Source organism: Plecotus auritus (assembly GCF_963455305.1).
Source record: "Plecotus auritus genome assembly, chromosome: 7".
NCBI lineage: Eukaryota > Metazoa > Chordata > Mammalia > Chiroptera > Vespertilionidae > Plecotus > Plecotus auritus.
This window is the reverse complement of record NC_137774.1, coordinates 61,456,786-61,472,751: the sequence shown is the minus strand read 5'-3', so window position 1 is coordinate 61,472,751 and position 15,966 is coordinate 61,456,786. Positions and strand designations below refer to the sequence as shown.

Genomic DNA, 15,966 nt, shown 5'->3' with positions numbered 1-15,966 from the left:
CCCTTTGTGGACTGTGTGTACAGCCTTGTTGTAATTAAGTCTTTATTGTTGTTGGTATCACTGGGAAGAATTGACCTCCGGGCCAGTTGGCTGTAAGGATCAGCTGTGTCTATGCTGGGAGAAGTTCGGTGCTGGAGACAGCCTTATAGGATTAGACTTGCCAAATTGCAATAGGCTCTGTGCTCAGCTTGGATGGGGTGGAGTCTCAGTCTTGGCTTCCTGTCAGCCTTGCTCTTGCGCGCATGTGCGCTTTCAGTCCTCCGCCTTCCCCAGCTCGAGTCTCCGCCTGAGAGTCCAGACTCCCCCCACAAGAGCGTGGGTCCCCAGGGGCTCGCCTGGAACTGGGGTTCACTGCAGTCAGAACTGGGGCTCAGTGCAGTCAGAATCCTCTGACTCCCTTCTACTAGGGAAAGCCTGTGGCAACTTCCGCAGCCTTTGTGCGCACTGGCACGCGTGTGCCTTCAGACTTCCCTGCTCGAGTCTCCGCCCAAGAGTCCAGACTCCCCCCGTAAGAGCGTGGGTCCCCAGGGGTTCGCCCGGAACTGGGGTTCAGTGCAGTCAGAACTGGGGTTCAGTGCAGTCGGAGGCTTCCTTCCCCCTTCCGCCAGAGAAAGTCAGCCAGGCTCTCAGCCGCCCTTCCACTCTGCGCGCACAAAGCCCCTTTGCCGTACCTCCAATTCTCTGTGAGCTTTTCTTTTTCCTTCTAGTTGTAGAATTTTCACTCAGCCAGCTTTCCTGTGGTTCTGGATGGTGTCCGTTCTGTCTTTTAGTTGTAGTTTTGAAATTGTTGTGCGAGGCAGCAGTTTAGGTGTTTACCTATGCCGCCATCTTTGTTTCTCAGTCAGCCCCGTGCATTTTTAAAATAAGACTGGAATGACGCCCTAACCGGTTTGGCTCAGTGGATAGAGCGTTGGCCTGCGGACTCAAGGGTCCCAGGTTTGATTCCGGTCAAGGGCATGTACCTTGGTTGCAGGCACATCCCCAGTAGGGAATGTGCAGGAGGCAGCTGATCGATGTTTCTCTCTCATCGATGTTTCTAACTCTCTATCCATCTCCCTTCCTCTCTGTAAAAAATCAATAAAATAAATATATATTAAAAAAAAAAAGAAGAAGAAGACTGGAATGACACTGTCAGTGTAACTCACAGCATTTCACGAGCATAGGTCAATGGGGACTTGGGACTTTTATTTAGTGATCTTGTGTTTTTTCCTGACTCCAAATGTATCATCTGTTAGATATGCAAGACACTGCAAGCACCACAGAACTCTGCAGGAGGAAGCAGAAGTGCTTTCTAAACCCCATCCCCGCAGCCACGGCGAGCGCACTGCAGGCGCTCTGCACTGGCACGCTGAGTCTGAGAGCCCTGCAGGAGCACATGTGCTGGCTGTGTCTGACGTTGCAGCACCTAAAATGTCTTTCCATGTCACATGGACACCCAGGCTGGTCGACCTCACTTCCCCCCCGTGGTTGTGAGATATGTAATTGTGTGAGTGTGCCTCGAGGTGTTTCTCCCTCTGTTCTTGGGCAGCTGGATCCTCTCCAGCACTTCCTCATACAAACAGTGCTGGAGTGACACCCTCGTGTGTGGACGTGCAAGATCTCAGGAGAACACGCCTCTTGGAAGTGTAATTGCTGGGTCACGTTTGAATTTACAATTTGAAGCTTTCCTCCAAAAAGGTTCTCTAAGTTATACTCCAAGAGACAGCAAACATATTACTTAGAAATTTTAACACAACCATGACTGTAAATTTACAAGGTAGTTGGCTTAATGATCCATGGTATGGTTTATTGACTTGGCCATTCACCTATGATTCACCACAGGTAGACTTTGAGCTTTTCACTGGTTTTTCCTGTTACAAATAACCCTGCAGCTGTCATGTTTACAACTAAGGGAGTTTCTGAATTTCTGTTCGTTACAAAAGGGCCAGTGCTCTCTTGTCCTCCAGCTGCTGGGAAGGCAGTGGCCACCTGCCCCGCCTGCCAGGAGCCTGCGAGTGCCAGCAGCCAGTAGGCTCCTTCTGAGTGTGCCTGTCCCAGTGCCCTGTCCTGTGCCTGACACACAGCTCTCCAAATGCACCTCTCGCAACTGGGCACTCAAACGCTCCCCAAAACACCAAAGATAGGGGCCCCACATTAGATTACGAGGACCCACAGAAATCACCTCCTGGCTGGAGGCTGTGGCAACAACCAAAACCAGTCAAGGAGAAAAGAATTTTAGAATCAGAGTGTTATTTTACAGCATGAAACTTACCTTTTTCGCAAAACCCAGAAAAGACACATGCCATGCCTTGTTGGCAACAGATGGGTTTAATGCAACTGCATTTTTTAAAAACGCAGAATAAAAAGTCCTCTACTCAGACATGGTTCCCTTGACTCCGTTCCCACCCAGCTGACTAGCTGTTGGATAGCCATATCCTTGTTTACAAACAACAACGAAGAATGTTTTGACTACCAGTGGTGAACTTTTTCCTGCCCAAAACCTGGGGTAGCGATGTTCCTAACAGAAATAGTGGCTCACTGAGGTCACAGTGCTCGCTCCAGGTAAGCAGTCCCTGCCTGCACCGAGAATCCCAGGTGTACTATTTTCCATCAGGTTCGGAAAAACAGGCATTATGGATGACTGGGAAGTGAGTCCTCTCAGACGCCGTGAAGGCAGCGGGAGTGGGTGCTGCTGCCACTGGTTAGGAAACTTCCTCACTGACACGGGACCCAGCGGTCTGACCGCCTCCGGGGCATGCGCAGGGGAGCTGGCCCAGGGGGCTATAATGGAGCTGAGAATTCCTACCGCCTCTGACACAGCTGTTGTGCCATCGTAGTACTCGATGATGACCGTAAGGGACTATGTTGCTCATTGATGTGTTTACTATCTACAGTTTTTATTGTTATTTTAGAATGCACTCTTTCTACTTATAAAAAGCACACCTCCTGTTTACCGCATCTTTTGATTGCAGCATTTTCTCTTGTGCTTGATTTAATCTCGTGTTGTTTTATAAGTTCAGCCCGAGTGTACAGTGCTTACAAAGTCTGCAGTAGTGGGCAGTGACGTCGCTCCTTCACACTCACTCACTGCCACCCAGAGTGGTGTCCAGTCCTGCAGGCTCCCCTCATGCACTCCTAAAGGGTGCACCACCTACAGTATTCAGAACAAGCTGCACAGGCACACAGCTGGGAGCACTAGGCTCTACACACAGCCTGGGTGTGTAGCACGCTGTCCCATCCCAGTGTGTGTAAGCATCTCTATGATGTTCACACACTGATGAAATTGCCTAACAAGGCATTTCCCAGAACGCACCCTGTTGTTAAACCATGCATGACTGTACTTGCACACAGCTGTTAAAAAGATCAAGGTGCTGACATGGGCAATCTCTAAGGCTTATTGTTTAGGGAAAAAAGTAAGTTGCTACATAATGCAAATAGTATAACCCCATTTAATGGTGGCAGAAACCCATAAGTTGCTATCATAGATTTCTAGGGGTATGTGTGTCAGCAAATCTATTATACATAAAAGCCTAAGCGACCGAACGACCAGTTGCTATGACATGCACTGACCACCAGAGGGCAGATGCTCAACGCAGGAGCTGCCCCCTGGTGGTCAGTGCGCTCCTACAGCTAACCTCTGATGGCTGGCCAACCTCCTGCGGTCCCTCACCCAGGCCAGCTGGCCCCACCCCCCATTGGGACCCCAACCGTGCATGAATGCATGAATTCATGCACTGGGCCTCTAGTAACCTATATAATAAAAGAGTAATATGCAAGTTTATCATCACTCCAACACACAAGATGGCCGTCCCCATGTGGTCAAAGATGGCTGCCCCCATATGGACACAAGATGGCTGCCACAAGATGGCCAGCAGGGGAGGGCAGTTGTGGGCGATCAGGCCAGCAGGGGAGGACAGTTGGGGGTGATCAGGCTGGCAAGGAAGGGCAGTTGCAGGTGAGAGGGTCAGAAAAGGAAGACAGTTGGGGGCGACCAGGCCTTTAGGGAGGGCAGTTGGGGGGGACCCAGGCTTGCAGGGGAGGGCAGTTGGGGGGGATCAGGCCTGTAGGGGAGGGCAGTTGGGGGCAACCAGGCCTGCAGGGGAGGACAGTTAGGGGTGACCAGACCAGCAGGGGAGGGCAATTAGGGGCAATTAGGCCGGCAGGGGAAGAGTTAGGCGTCGATCAGGCTGGCAGGGGAGTGGTTAGGGGGTGATCAGGTTGGCAGGCAGAAGCGGTTAGGGGCAATCAGGAAGGCAGGCAGGTGAGCAGTTGGGAGCCAGCAGTCCTGGATTGTGAGAGGGATGTCCGACTGCCCGTTTAGGCCCAATCCCTGTGGACATCCCTCGAGGGGTCCCAGATTGGAGAGGGTGCAGGCTGGGCTGAGGGACACCCCCCCACCATGCACAAATTTCATGAACCAGGCCTCTAGTATATACATAAAAGTCTATTTAGATATAAATGCATTTAAAAAGGTCTGAAAGTGACTAACACCAAACAGATACAATGATTCTCTCTGAGAGAAGAGGATGGGAGGTTCATGGAGGAGACCAGTTTTCTCTGCACTGTGTGTGTTTTAGCTTTAAGAATGTCTTAGGGATTGCACATGCAAATCAAAGCTCATAAAAGCCACTGGGTAGATGATTCTCCAGGCCCTGCCAGCTCTAACATTCTCTAATTCCGAAGATCCTAAACTCAGCTGTGACGGGCTAATGAACCTTGCATAGGCAGGAGGACTCGGGGTTTCATGAAAAGTTAAACAGAACCTTGCCTAGAGAACAGATAGGATTTGGTTCTTCAAAGCTGGAGAGCACAAAATAAAAATGTAACAGAAATAGTAAAAGTAAGTCTCCTGGGGTATCAGGAGCGAGGCTGGATGTGAGTCATGTGTCTGCAACTTCTTGGCCACCCAGGATATGGTGGCTGCTGTTCCATGTCATTCACTGCCACCAAAGCCTCCAGACCGCACAGAAGGCATTGGTGGCTGCTGGAGGCCTTCTCCCGCAGACGGCAACGGTTACATTTGCCAATGGGTGCTACAAAGCATGTTTTCCATCCTCACTTCCGTGACAGAGCTGTGGCCCCACCCCTGGTTAGCCAACAGGAAACCAGGCCCAAGGACAAATCAAAGGAGTGGGAAGAAGTGAAGACACAGTCACACCCTGGGATAAGAAGAGGCCGACAGTGCTGATGGCGGCCCCACCCTGGCCACACGCATTTAGAGGTTTCGTGCCATTTCCAAGAAGCCCAGCACTGAATACAGCAGTACAAGACTAAGTCTCCCACCGGAGGAGATGCTGAGGGAAACAGCGGTGTATCCATACGATGGGCCTCCATGGAGCCATGACAAACAACGACTGGATCCCTGTTTACAGATGTGTGAGAATGCACCAGCGGGTGCCGGGGAGCACTGGCAACAGAGCATGCAGAGCACAGCCCTGCTGTACAGTACAAAGCCCCTGGTTGGTGACTGGGCTTGTGTTTATACTGAAATACAGAACAGTATGAACAATACACTAGGACCTCCATAGCAATTATATCTGCACTTTCACTGTTTTCTGCAAGGAACACCAATTACTTCTACAATCAATAAAATGAATAACTGAGAAAGAAACAAAGCTGAAAACCCTCAAGAAATCTTTGTCAAAAGTAGTAGTGGCAGCTGATCCCTCCCCAACCAGTGGGAGTCAGAGCCATGGCTAAAGAGGGCAGGATGGGAAGGCTGGAGAGAACAGCAAAGCAACAGCAATAGGATGGCATGGTGCCCTTGCCTCCTGGGAGCCCTGCCCCTGACAGGACCCTAGCAACCTTGTTAAGGGCAGACAGGCAGGTAGGAGAGTTCTCAGCTCAGTGATGGGGCCCGAGGCTCAGAGAGCAAGGAGGAGACTTGCCTGTAGACATGCAGACCCAGGTCTCAAACCCAAGCTTGTCGCCTGGCCAGCGTGGCTCAGTGGTTGAGCGTCAACCTATGAACCAGGAGGTCATGGTTCTTGGTCAGGGCACATGCCTGGGTTGTGGGCTGGATCCCCAGTGGGGGGCGTGCAGGAAGCAGCTGATCAATGATTCTCTGTCATCACTGATGTTTCTCTTTCTCTCTCCCTCTCTCTCGGAAATACATATATAAATTTTTTAAAAACACACAACTTGTCAAGCCCCAGTTGCCTGCTCTTTCACAAAAAGAACAATGGCCAAAATTCAGAGTATTCCTCTCCTAACATCTACCCAAGAGAAAAAGAAACATGTCCACACAAGATTTGTGTAGCACTGTTCATAATAGCCAAAGGGAGAAACCACCCGCAAGTGCATCAGCTGACGAATGGATAAACAAAATGTGGTCTATTCCTACAATGGAGTAATAGTGGGCAATAAAAAGAGAGGAAGTACTGGCAGAGGCCACACCTGGCTGAGCGTGGAAAACATTATGCCAAGTGAAAGCAGCCAGGCACGAAAGGCCACAGGCTATATAATCCTGTTTGTATGAAATGTCCAGAAAAGGCAAATCCACAAAGACTGGAAGTAAATTAGTGGTTGCCAGGGGCTGGGTGGGATGGGGACACAGGGGGTGATGGGTGAAAGGTATGGGGTTTCTTTTTAAGGTAATGAAAATGGGCTAACATTGATTGTAGTGATGAATGCATGATTTTATGAATATACCAAAAGCCATTGAGTCGTACGTTTTAAATGGGTAAATTGTATGGCATGTGAATTATACTTCACTGAAGATGCTAAAAAACTTTTACAAAAGAATATAAAAGAAGGGGGATCCTTGTGCCCCAGCACTTCCACGAAGGATATGGGCATTTTATAGCACAAGCACATACTTTGGAAACACGAGTCCCCACAGCCTGACTCGAACCTCCCCCACCTCCTGCTTTCCAGAGCCCAGGTTACCAGGTGGCCCCTGCCCAATGCCAGCATCACTCTTTTTCCTTCATCTGCTCAGCAAGTCCTTATCTTGCTGGAGGGCCAAAGTTTTTGGACCCAGAATGCCTGAGCTTGCCTCTCTGTGTCTGCATTCTCAGAGCCCCAGGCAGAGCTCAGAATTGGTCACCCACCGCCTCTGGATGTGCACGGAGCTTCCTGTGGTCACTGGGCGGGGCAGAAGCCCAGTGCTGCCAGGGCGTGGCCTCCCAGGGTTCAGGTGGGCAGGGATGCCTCTCTTCCCAGTGAGTCATCAGACACTGCCTCCTCTGTGTCATTCCCAGTGATGGCTGTCCTTTGAACAAGCTGTGAGAGCCACCCTGGGTGAATGCACTATCACCAAAGTCTGCCAACAAGAGTGTAGGAAGCAGGGATGCCCACACATTCTGGGAGCACAGATACTAGTATGACCTCTTTGCAGGGCAACCAGCAATGCCCAGCCAATTTCTACACCTACAAATGTTTTGCTCCCACCATTCCCCCTCTGGAGGAGGGGGTGGGGTACCTGGCTGCACACCCCTGTGAGGGCAGGAGAACATACAGGGATACTATGGAAGCACTGGTGTTGGTAGCAGGAGACTGGAAATGACCTGCATATCCATCCACAAGGGACTGGCTACCTATATTATGCTGCTTCTAAGAAATGGCATGATATTCAGCCATTAAAAAACAACAGTTGTGGCTCAGTTGGTTGGAGCACCATCCCATGTACCAAAAAGCTGCAGGTTCGATTCCCAGTCAGGACACATGCCCAGGTTGTGGGCATCATTGATGTTTCTCTCTCTCTCCCTCTCCCTTCCTCTCTGACATCAATAAAAACATATTTAAAAAACAACAACGCATGCAAGACAGCACACCGCAGTCACCCAGAGCCCCAGCGGTGAAGATCACAGAGGCCCGGGCTTGCTGTCAAATGCTAACCAACAAGGTCTGCCGCGCAGGTTAAATGAACGGACATGAGCATGTGTGCAGCACAGCGCCCAGCCTGCCCACAGCACCTGCTGGGAAGCTCTGGCTGGCATCAGCCCATCCGTGCAAGGAAAGACAGCCCCGGAAAGAGGGCAGAGGGGGAGGCTTTTCAAGGATATAATTTCTACAGTTTGAACTCCTTTTACCTTGTTCATACGATATTTATATATTATATAACATATACATTTTAAACTTTGCTTACATATCTATAGAAGCAGATATATTACAGCACTGCCTACAATAGGGGAAAAAGGAAACAACATACGTGTCCCTCAAGAGGGGTCACCTAACCCACACACCTCATGTGACGGAACACAATGGAATCCACCTCACACACAGGAGAGTGTGCTGATGTGGAGTGATCCCCAAGAGTGTCCCAGGCCAGGAAAACAATTTTTAAAAATAAAATGTCCTACTCTATTAAAAAATGTAAAACAGATATGCTTATTCTGGGAAATGGAGAAATGAGAGAGAAGGAGAAAAAATCCCTCGTTACCAAACACTGTCCCTGTGGGCTGCGTGCGGGTGGGCACGCACCGTCACGAAGCGGGCGGAAGGCCTGGCCTGGGTAGGGACAGAACCTGCCATCCAATATTCGCCCAGCACCTGCCTGGCGGAGCGCGTTGGAGGAATGCCAGGTGGCCATTTTGCTTAAACCAGCCAGGTTGCCATGTCAACAGTAAATAAAAAACAGGTTAGGTTTGTTGAGTGCCAGGGAGAGTGAGGATTGAGCTGCTGTCTCCCTCCAAAGTCGCCACCAGCCAAGGAACCCCACTGAGCCCACTTCAGACGACCTAGGGCCTAGGTCAGGGCAACCCAGAGCTCCACCTTGCAGTCAGGGCTGACTCATCAACAGAGAACGACAGAGGGTGACAGGCTCACACAAAGCTCAGAGGGTGCCCAGCCCCAGGAAGCACAGGAGATGGCTAGGGCCCCTATCTTCAACTCAGGTCCCCAGGGAGCCACCTAACCATCTTAACGGACACAGAGACAACCGGTGAAAGAGGTTTCAGGAAGAGGTTTCATGGATGGCGGGTTCTGTCCCTACCCAGGCCAGGCCTTCCGCCCGCTCCGCGACGGTGCGTGCCCACCTGCACGCAGCCCACAGGGAGTGTTTGGTAACGAGGGATTCGCTCCTTTTCTCCTTCTCTCTCATTTCTCCATTTCCTCGGGCTCCCAGGCTTGGGGAGGACTTGGAACTTTGCCTTCTTGATTTGATTTTTGCTTTATTTTTCTTCTAAAAACATTTTTTTCTGCATGTAAGTAACATACATGTAGTTTTAAAAGCGCCCAATGTTTAAAATAATATGTAATGTATAATATATATTATGTATAATATGTAATAATATAAATCATCAAAGTCCCCCTTAACTGCACCTTCCCCCTCAGAGAGAATTATTGTTTATTGTTGCATGCAAAATTCTCAGTTTTTGTCATGCAAATACAAATACATGTGTATATATATGCTTACATAAAAGTGGGATTGTATTATATTTCAACTTGCTTTTTTATGTATCAGCATATAAAAACAAAACAGCAGCCCTAGCCGGTTTGGGCAGGGGTCCTCAAACTACGGCCCGCGGGCCACATGCGGCCCACTGAGGACATTTATCCGGCCCGCCGGGTGCTGCTGCCTGTCCTGCTTAGCAGCTGACTCGTCCCGGGCCCGCAGTGCGCATAGGAATTTGTTCATAGTTTTGTTTTTTTTTAACTATAGTCCGGCCCTCCAACGGTCTGAGGGACAGTGAACTGGCCCCCTGTTTAAAAAGTTTGAGGACCCCTGGGATAGAGCATGGGCCTGTGGACTAAAGGGTCCTGGGTTCAATTCCTATCAAGGGCACATGCCTGGGTTGTGGGCTCAATCCCCAGTAGGGGGCATGCAGGAGGCAACTGATCAATGATTCTCTCTCATTATTGATGTTTCAATCTCTCTCTCCCCTCTCCCTTCCTCTCTGAAATCAATAAAAATATATTTAAAAAAATAAAATAAAAACAAAACAGCATATGAAAATCAAAACAGATGGTACATAAGGACCAGCACTGTGCCAAAGGCTTTCCACAGATCCGCCCCCCAGATTTACATATCTCCATCTGGTTTCCAAGTCAAACCATACGGGAGGTCACCTGTGCTCTCAGGTAAATGCAGCACTCGGTAGAACCAGGGTCTGTTACAGGTCCCTCTGGATGGACATCTGAGCGGTTTCCATGTTTTCCTTCATCTCCGGCAGTGCAAAGCACACTCTGAATGTGTAAATCTGAGCACTGGTACAAACATTTCTGTCCTGGTTCTTGGTGGAGGCGGGACCCCATGCGGGATTTGCAAACATACGACGAAGAATACTTTGGGTTGTCATAATGAGTGGGGGTATGTGGCCCTTGTGGGCAGGGGCCAGGCATGCTGACTCTCCTGCAGTATAAGGGACATTCCTACCCTCTAAGAACTGTCCCTCCCAAATGTCAACAGCACCCTGGATGGGACACTTTGGCTGAGGATGAATCTTGGAGATGGGATTGCCGTCTGAGCTATAAGTATTTTATTTTAACAACTACTGTCAGTCAGATGGCCCACAGGGGTTTTATGTAAATACTATCTTCCATGTGCTCTTTAGAGAGACAGCATCCACAGGGAAGTGAGCTCAGCATTCAACCATCGCCTCACTGATTCCAAATGAAGCACTTACTGTGTGCATAGCATGGCTCTAGGCACTGGGGTGAGTGGTGAAAGGTCACACAGGGCCCTGCCCTCATGAAGCTCACGCTCTAAAGCCACACCTATAGAAAAAACCCTTCCTGGATCACTCGGCCTGCGTTCCCTTTAAAAGCCTCACCATACTGAGCTGCTGTGGTCAGAGACTGTGTCCATCCATGTCTGAGAGCCTTCAGCTTGGGGACCCACTCAGTGTGTGCTAGAAGGCCCCCCAGACCCATTTCCTGAGAACAGGCGGCTGGATGGAGCCCCTCCTGAGTCCTCCCCTGCTCCCCACCCCTCCCCTCTGCTCCCGGAGACCAGCAGGATCCTCCTGCCCTGGAAACAGCCCCTCTTCTGTGACCCCCCCAGCCCCATCCCATGCCCTGGCCAGCACTGACCACATCAGAGATGGAGGATGCCTGACCCAAGCTAGGCCAACCAGATTCCCCTCCTCCCACCCCTGGAATTGGGGTGCAGAGGGTCAAATCTGCCTTTGCATGTGGCTCCATCTGTAAGGAGGGGACCATGGCTGGGAGGTCCATTTTCTCACTGTGTAGACTGAGGGGCAGAGAAGAATCTATACTAATAAAAGGGCAATATGCAAATTGGTCACGACACTCTCAGTAACAACTGAACAGCAGGCTGCGTGGGGTGACAAGGCCGGCAGGGGGGTTAGTGAGGGATGACCAAACGACTGACCAGCAGGCTGTGTGGGGCGACCAGGCCAGCAGGGGGGTTAGTGAGGGACGACCAAACGACTGACCAGCAGGCTGTGTGGGGCAACCAGGCTGGCAGGAGGGTTAGTGAGGGATGACCAAACGACTGACCAGCAGGCTATGTGGGGCAACCAGGCCAGCAGGGGGGGCAGTTGGGGGCAACCAGGCTGGCAGAGGGGGCACTAAGGGGCAACCAGGCCGGTGGGTGGGGCAGTTAGGGGCGACCAGGCCGGCAGAGGAGGGCAGTTGGGGGTGACCAGGCTGGCAGGGGGGGCAGTTAGGGGCAATGAGGCTGGCAGGCAGAGGCATTTAGGGTTGATCAGGTTGGCAGGGGGGCAGTTAGGGGCAATCAGGTAGGGAGGCGAGCAGTTAGGAGCCAGCGATCCCTGGTGCATGAATTTCATGCACTGGGCCTCTAGTAAAGAATAGGCAGAGAGGACCTGGCAGGGTATATCAGTTAGTTAGAGCATCGACCTGATACACCAAGGTTGTGGATTTGGTCAGGGCACATAAAAAATCAACCAATGAATACATAAGAGGAAAAACAAATTGACATCCTTCCCTCCCCTCCCCTCCCCTTCCCTCTCCTCCCCCCTCCCCTCCCCTCTCCTTCTTCCCCTTCCCTTCCCTTCTCTCTCTCCCTCTCTCTCAAAATATCAATTTAAAAAAAACACAAATAAAACAGAATACACAGAGATTGAGAGACGAGATAGAGACGGTCCTACTGCCTTCTGGCTCCTGGATCTGGTCACTTCCACCCCTGGGTCCCAAGAAACTCCTGAACTGTCACAATCAATTCCCCTTTTGCCTTCAGCCTGCGGAGCTGGTTTCTGTTTCAGGAGTCCCTCCGCCCACCCCTCTGGGGCAGGACACCACACACAGGGATCCGCGCCTAGAGCTTTCCTGACCTAGATGGACAGAAGGAGGCTAGACAGTCTCCCGCCTTCCCTTGGGGCCGAGTGTGCTTCAGGGGCCTCCATAAAACAGGCAGGGGGGCAAGCCACAACCTCACCCTTCAGTGGCCCTCTCAGGGGGACCCCCCCGGGCTATTTCTGGAGCTGCCTGCCCCAGAGGAACTCAAACTAGACTTCTGGCCCTGAAAGGAAAAATATTCAACTGTCCAAGAACTTGAATTATTAGTTTTCTAAGAACAGATGAATTCTGAGGTTACAAACATGATTTTAATTTCAAATCCCTAATGGTAATAAGCATTTTGCCTACTAGACCTGCTTGTGAGGATGAAATTAAGTAAGGACAACAGTACTGCATTACATTTTTTTTCACCACCAGTTGTAAGTCCAGTAATGTTTCTCTTCTTCCTCTCCTTTACACAAGCTTTGCCAAGTTATGAACACAAATCCCTAACAAAACAAGTGCCCTTTTCCTCAAGCCAGGAGGAGGATGCCCAACCCAATTTGGGCTTTCTTTTTTTTTTTTTTTTTAATATATTTTATTAATTTTTTACAGAGAGGAAGAGAGAGGAGAGGGATAGAGAGCTAGAAACATCGATGAGAGAGAAACATCGATCAGCTGCCTCCTGCACACCCCCTACTGGGGATGTGCCCGCAACCAAGGTACGTGCCCTTGACCGGAATCGAACCTGGGACCTTTCAGTCCACAGGCCGACACTCTATCCACTGAGCCAAACCGGTTTCGGCGAATTTGGGCTTTCTTTAAAAAAAATATGCTTTTAGCCCTAACCGGTTTGGCTCAGTGGATAGAGCGTCGGCCTGCGGACTGAAGGGTCCCAGGTTCGATTCTGGTCAAGGGCATGTACCTTGGTTGTGGGCACATCCCCAGTGGAGGTGTGCAGGAGGCAGCTGATGGATGTTTCTCTCTCATCAATGTTTCTAACTCTCTATCCCTCTCCCTTCTTCTCTGTAAAAAAGCAATAAAATATATTTTTTAAAAAATGCTTTTATTGATCTTTAGAGAGAGAGGAAGGGAGGAGGATAGAGAGATAGAAACATCAACGAGAGAGAAACATCATCCATCAGCTGCCTCCTGCACAGGGGATGGAGCCCGCAACCTGGGCATGTGCCCTGATCAGGAATCGAACCCGTGGCCGTGGTTCCTGGGTCAATGCTCAACTGCTAAGCTACACGGGCCGTGCCAAGCACAGGATTTTATTACTGCAACCAACACCAAGGACTACATTTTACATCACGTCCCTGGTCCACATGCACACACAGGGGTGAAATAAAAATATTTAACTGCTCCGCCATGAGAAGCTGATCACCACATTTACATGTGTGAACGCGTGTGCATACTTATGTTCCGAAAAATAATATCTTTACAATTTGTAATACCTCCCAATATTTCCTAGTCTTCCATTCTCTTCCATTTCTTAAAAAAGTTGATCAAAGTTTTCACAACCAGGAGTGGGTCCTGAGCAGCTCTTTGAGAAACACTACTCTAAGCTGACAATCCTCTTAACAGGCACAAACTCAGACCCAGAATGTACCGGACAGTGCTGCCCGTCTGGAAACACAGGAGAGATGCTGACGGCCCGTCGCTGCGGTAGGTGACCGGGGCTGTGGTAGATGGGCGGCGATCCACTCACCTTGAACTGGAAGGAGCTCCCCGGGGAGGCGCCGAAGCCATGCTGCTCACTTTTCATTAGGTCGCTGCAGTAGTCACCACCCTTGCAGCTGCCATGCTGGTGTGCCCTGGGGTCATCAGTGATGGGGCAGATGAAGTACCCTTCCTCGTCATCGCTGTCTGTGTCAGAGTCCCCGTCATGGCCAGCCCCGGAGGTCTGGCTGCCGCCAACGCCTTCCAGGCGGAAGATGAGGTCTTCGTCGGCCATGCTCCCAGGGTGCCCGTGGTACCCAAGGGGGGGGTGGCACAGCCAGAGTTCCTGGGCAACTGCTGCGGGGAAGGCCCTGAAAAGGGGAAGCACGAAGGTGGGTGCTGGGGCCGGGTGGAGGAGGGCTCCCTGGCACCTCATCTACATGCCGCTGGTGACAAGAGCTGTGACCTCAGACCGAAAACGGCCGCTGTCCTTTGGGAGGCACCTGGGGGCGGCAGGTAGGAACACTTTAAATGGACAAACTCGGCGACCCAGTAATTCTGCTTCCAAGAACTCAGCGCTTAAAACAAGGCAGGGGAACAAAACGCTTCCTCAAACAACCAGAGTGATCTTCTCAGGACATTTAGATCAAACAGGGCCCCTGCTTAACTCCCTCTCAGCTCCTCTTCACATTCTTGGTACAATCTCAGTGCTTTCAAAGGTTCCAGGCCCAGTGACCTGGCCTATGCTGATCTCCTCCCGCTGTGCAGCTCCCCACGCACACTGCTCTCTCCCATCCCCTGAACTTGGGGAACCTATTCCCACCTCAGGGCCGTTGTACTTGCTGTTCCTTATGCCAGGAACAACCTTCCCAATCTTCTAACACTGAGTTCTTCCTCATCATCTGGATCCCAGCTCAAAAGCCACATTTCTAGGAATATTCTCTGACTCAATTCAAAGAACCCCTGAAATTCCTCAGAAAATTAAAAACAGAACAACCTCACGACCCATCAATCCCACTTCTGGGTATTTATCCAAAGAAACCCAAAATAATAATTTGTAAAGATATCTGCATGTTTATGTCCGCTGTAGCGTTATGTACAATAGCCAAGATATGAAAGCAACCCATGCCCATCAATCGACAACTGAATGAAAAAGTGGTGCTACATGTATACAATGGAATCCTGCTCAGCCATAAAAAAAAGAATGAAATATTGCCACTTGTGACAACATGGATGGATCTAGAGGGCATTATGATAAGGGAAGTAAGTCAGACAGAGAAAAGACAAATACCACATGATCTCACTTACATGTGGAATCTAAAGAACAAAATAAACAAACAAAATAGAAACAGACTCACAGATACAGAGAATATTTGAGGAGTGCCGGAGGGAAGGGGTGTTAGAGGGATGAGTGAAAAAGGTGAAGGGATTAAGAAGTACATCATTGGTAGTTACAAAATAGTCACAGGGATAGGGAATATAGTCAATCATATTGTAATAACTGTGTATGGTACCAGGTGATCACTTTGTAAGTTATATAAAGGTCTAACTACTATGCTATACCCCTGAAACTAATATAACATTGAACATCCACTGTATTTGAAAAATAAAAAAATTATTAAAAACAAAAAAACCCTCTCAAATGCATAACTAGTCATTCCCCTAGCACATAGTCTGTTTTACTTCTTCATAGATTTTCCCAGGCTGAAATCATCTCATTCACTCATTTACTGTCTACTAGAGGCCTGGTGCACAAAATTCATGCACTCGGGGGGTCCCTCAGCCCGGCCTGTGCTCTCTCGCAGTCCAGGACCCCTCGGGGGAAGGCCAACTGCTGTGGAGGTGGGAGAGGCTTCTACCACTGCTGCTGCGCTCGCCAGCCGTGAGCCCGGCTTCTGGCTGAGTGTATGTCTGTGTGTATCCAGAGCTCCCACTGTGAGCCCTGTGGGAGCGTACTGACCACCAGGGGGGTGCAGCCTCAGGTCCCCCACCCTGGCCAGGCACCACGCAGCCTCAGGTTCCTGCTCATCGCTTGTCATGGGAACCCTGCCTCCGCTGTGGGCACAGCCATCTTGTGTTATGGGAACCCTGCCTCTGCTGTGGGCGCAGCCATCTTGTGTTACGGGAACCCTGCCTCTGCTGTGGGCACAGCCATCTTGTGATGGTGTGAGTGTTAATTTG

General features: G+C 50.2%; 1 protein-coding gene across 6 annotated transcripts in view; it reads right to left on the bottom strand.

Annotated features, from left to right (window-relative positions):
* EEF2K (eukaryotic elongation factor 2 kinase) overlaps positions 1 to 15,966 on the bottom strand; it is a 62,257-nt gene that overhangs the window by 34,479 nt on the left and 11,812 nt on the right. For 4 of the 6 annotated variants that reach the window (XM_080682707.1, XM_080682708.1, XM_080682709.1 and 1 more), the window contains exon 2: positions 13,835 to 14,156. The exons of the other annotated variants lie outside the window; for them this stretch is intronic. In XM_080682707.1, coding sequence (XP_080538833.1) covers positions 13,835 to 14,080 — 246 coding nt within the window. In that variant the 5' untranslated portion in view covers positions 14,081 to 14,156. The remainder of the gene's footprint in view (positions 1 to 13,834; positions 14,157 to 15,966) is intronic. 6 annotated transcript variants of the gene reach the window in all.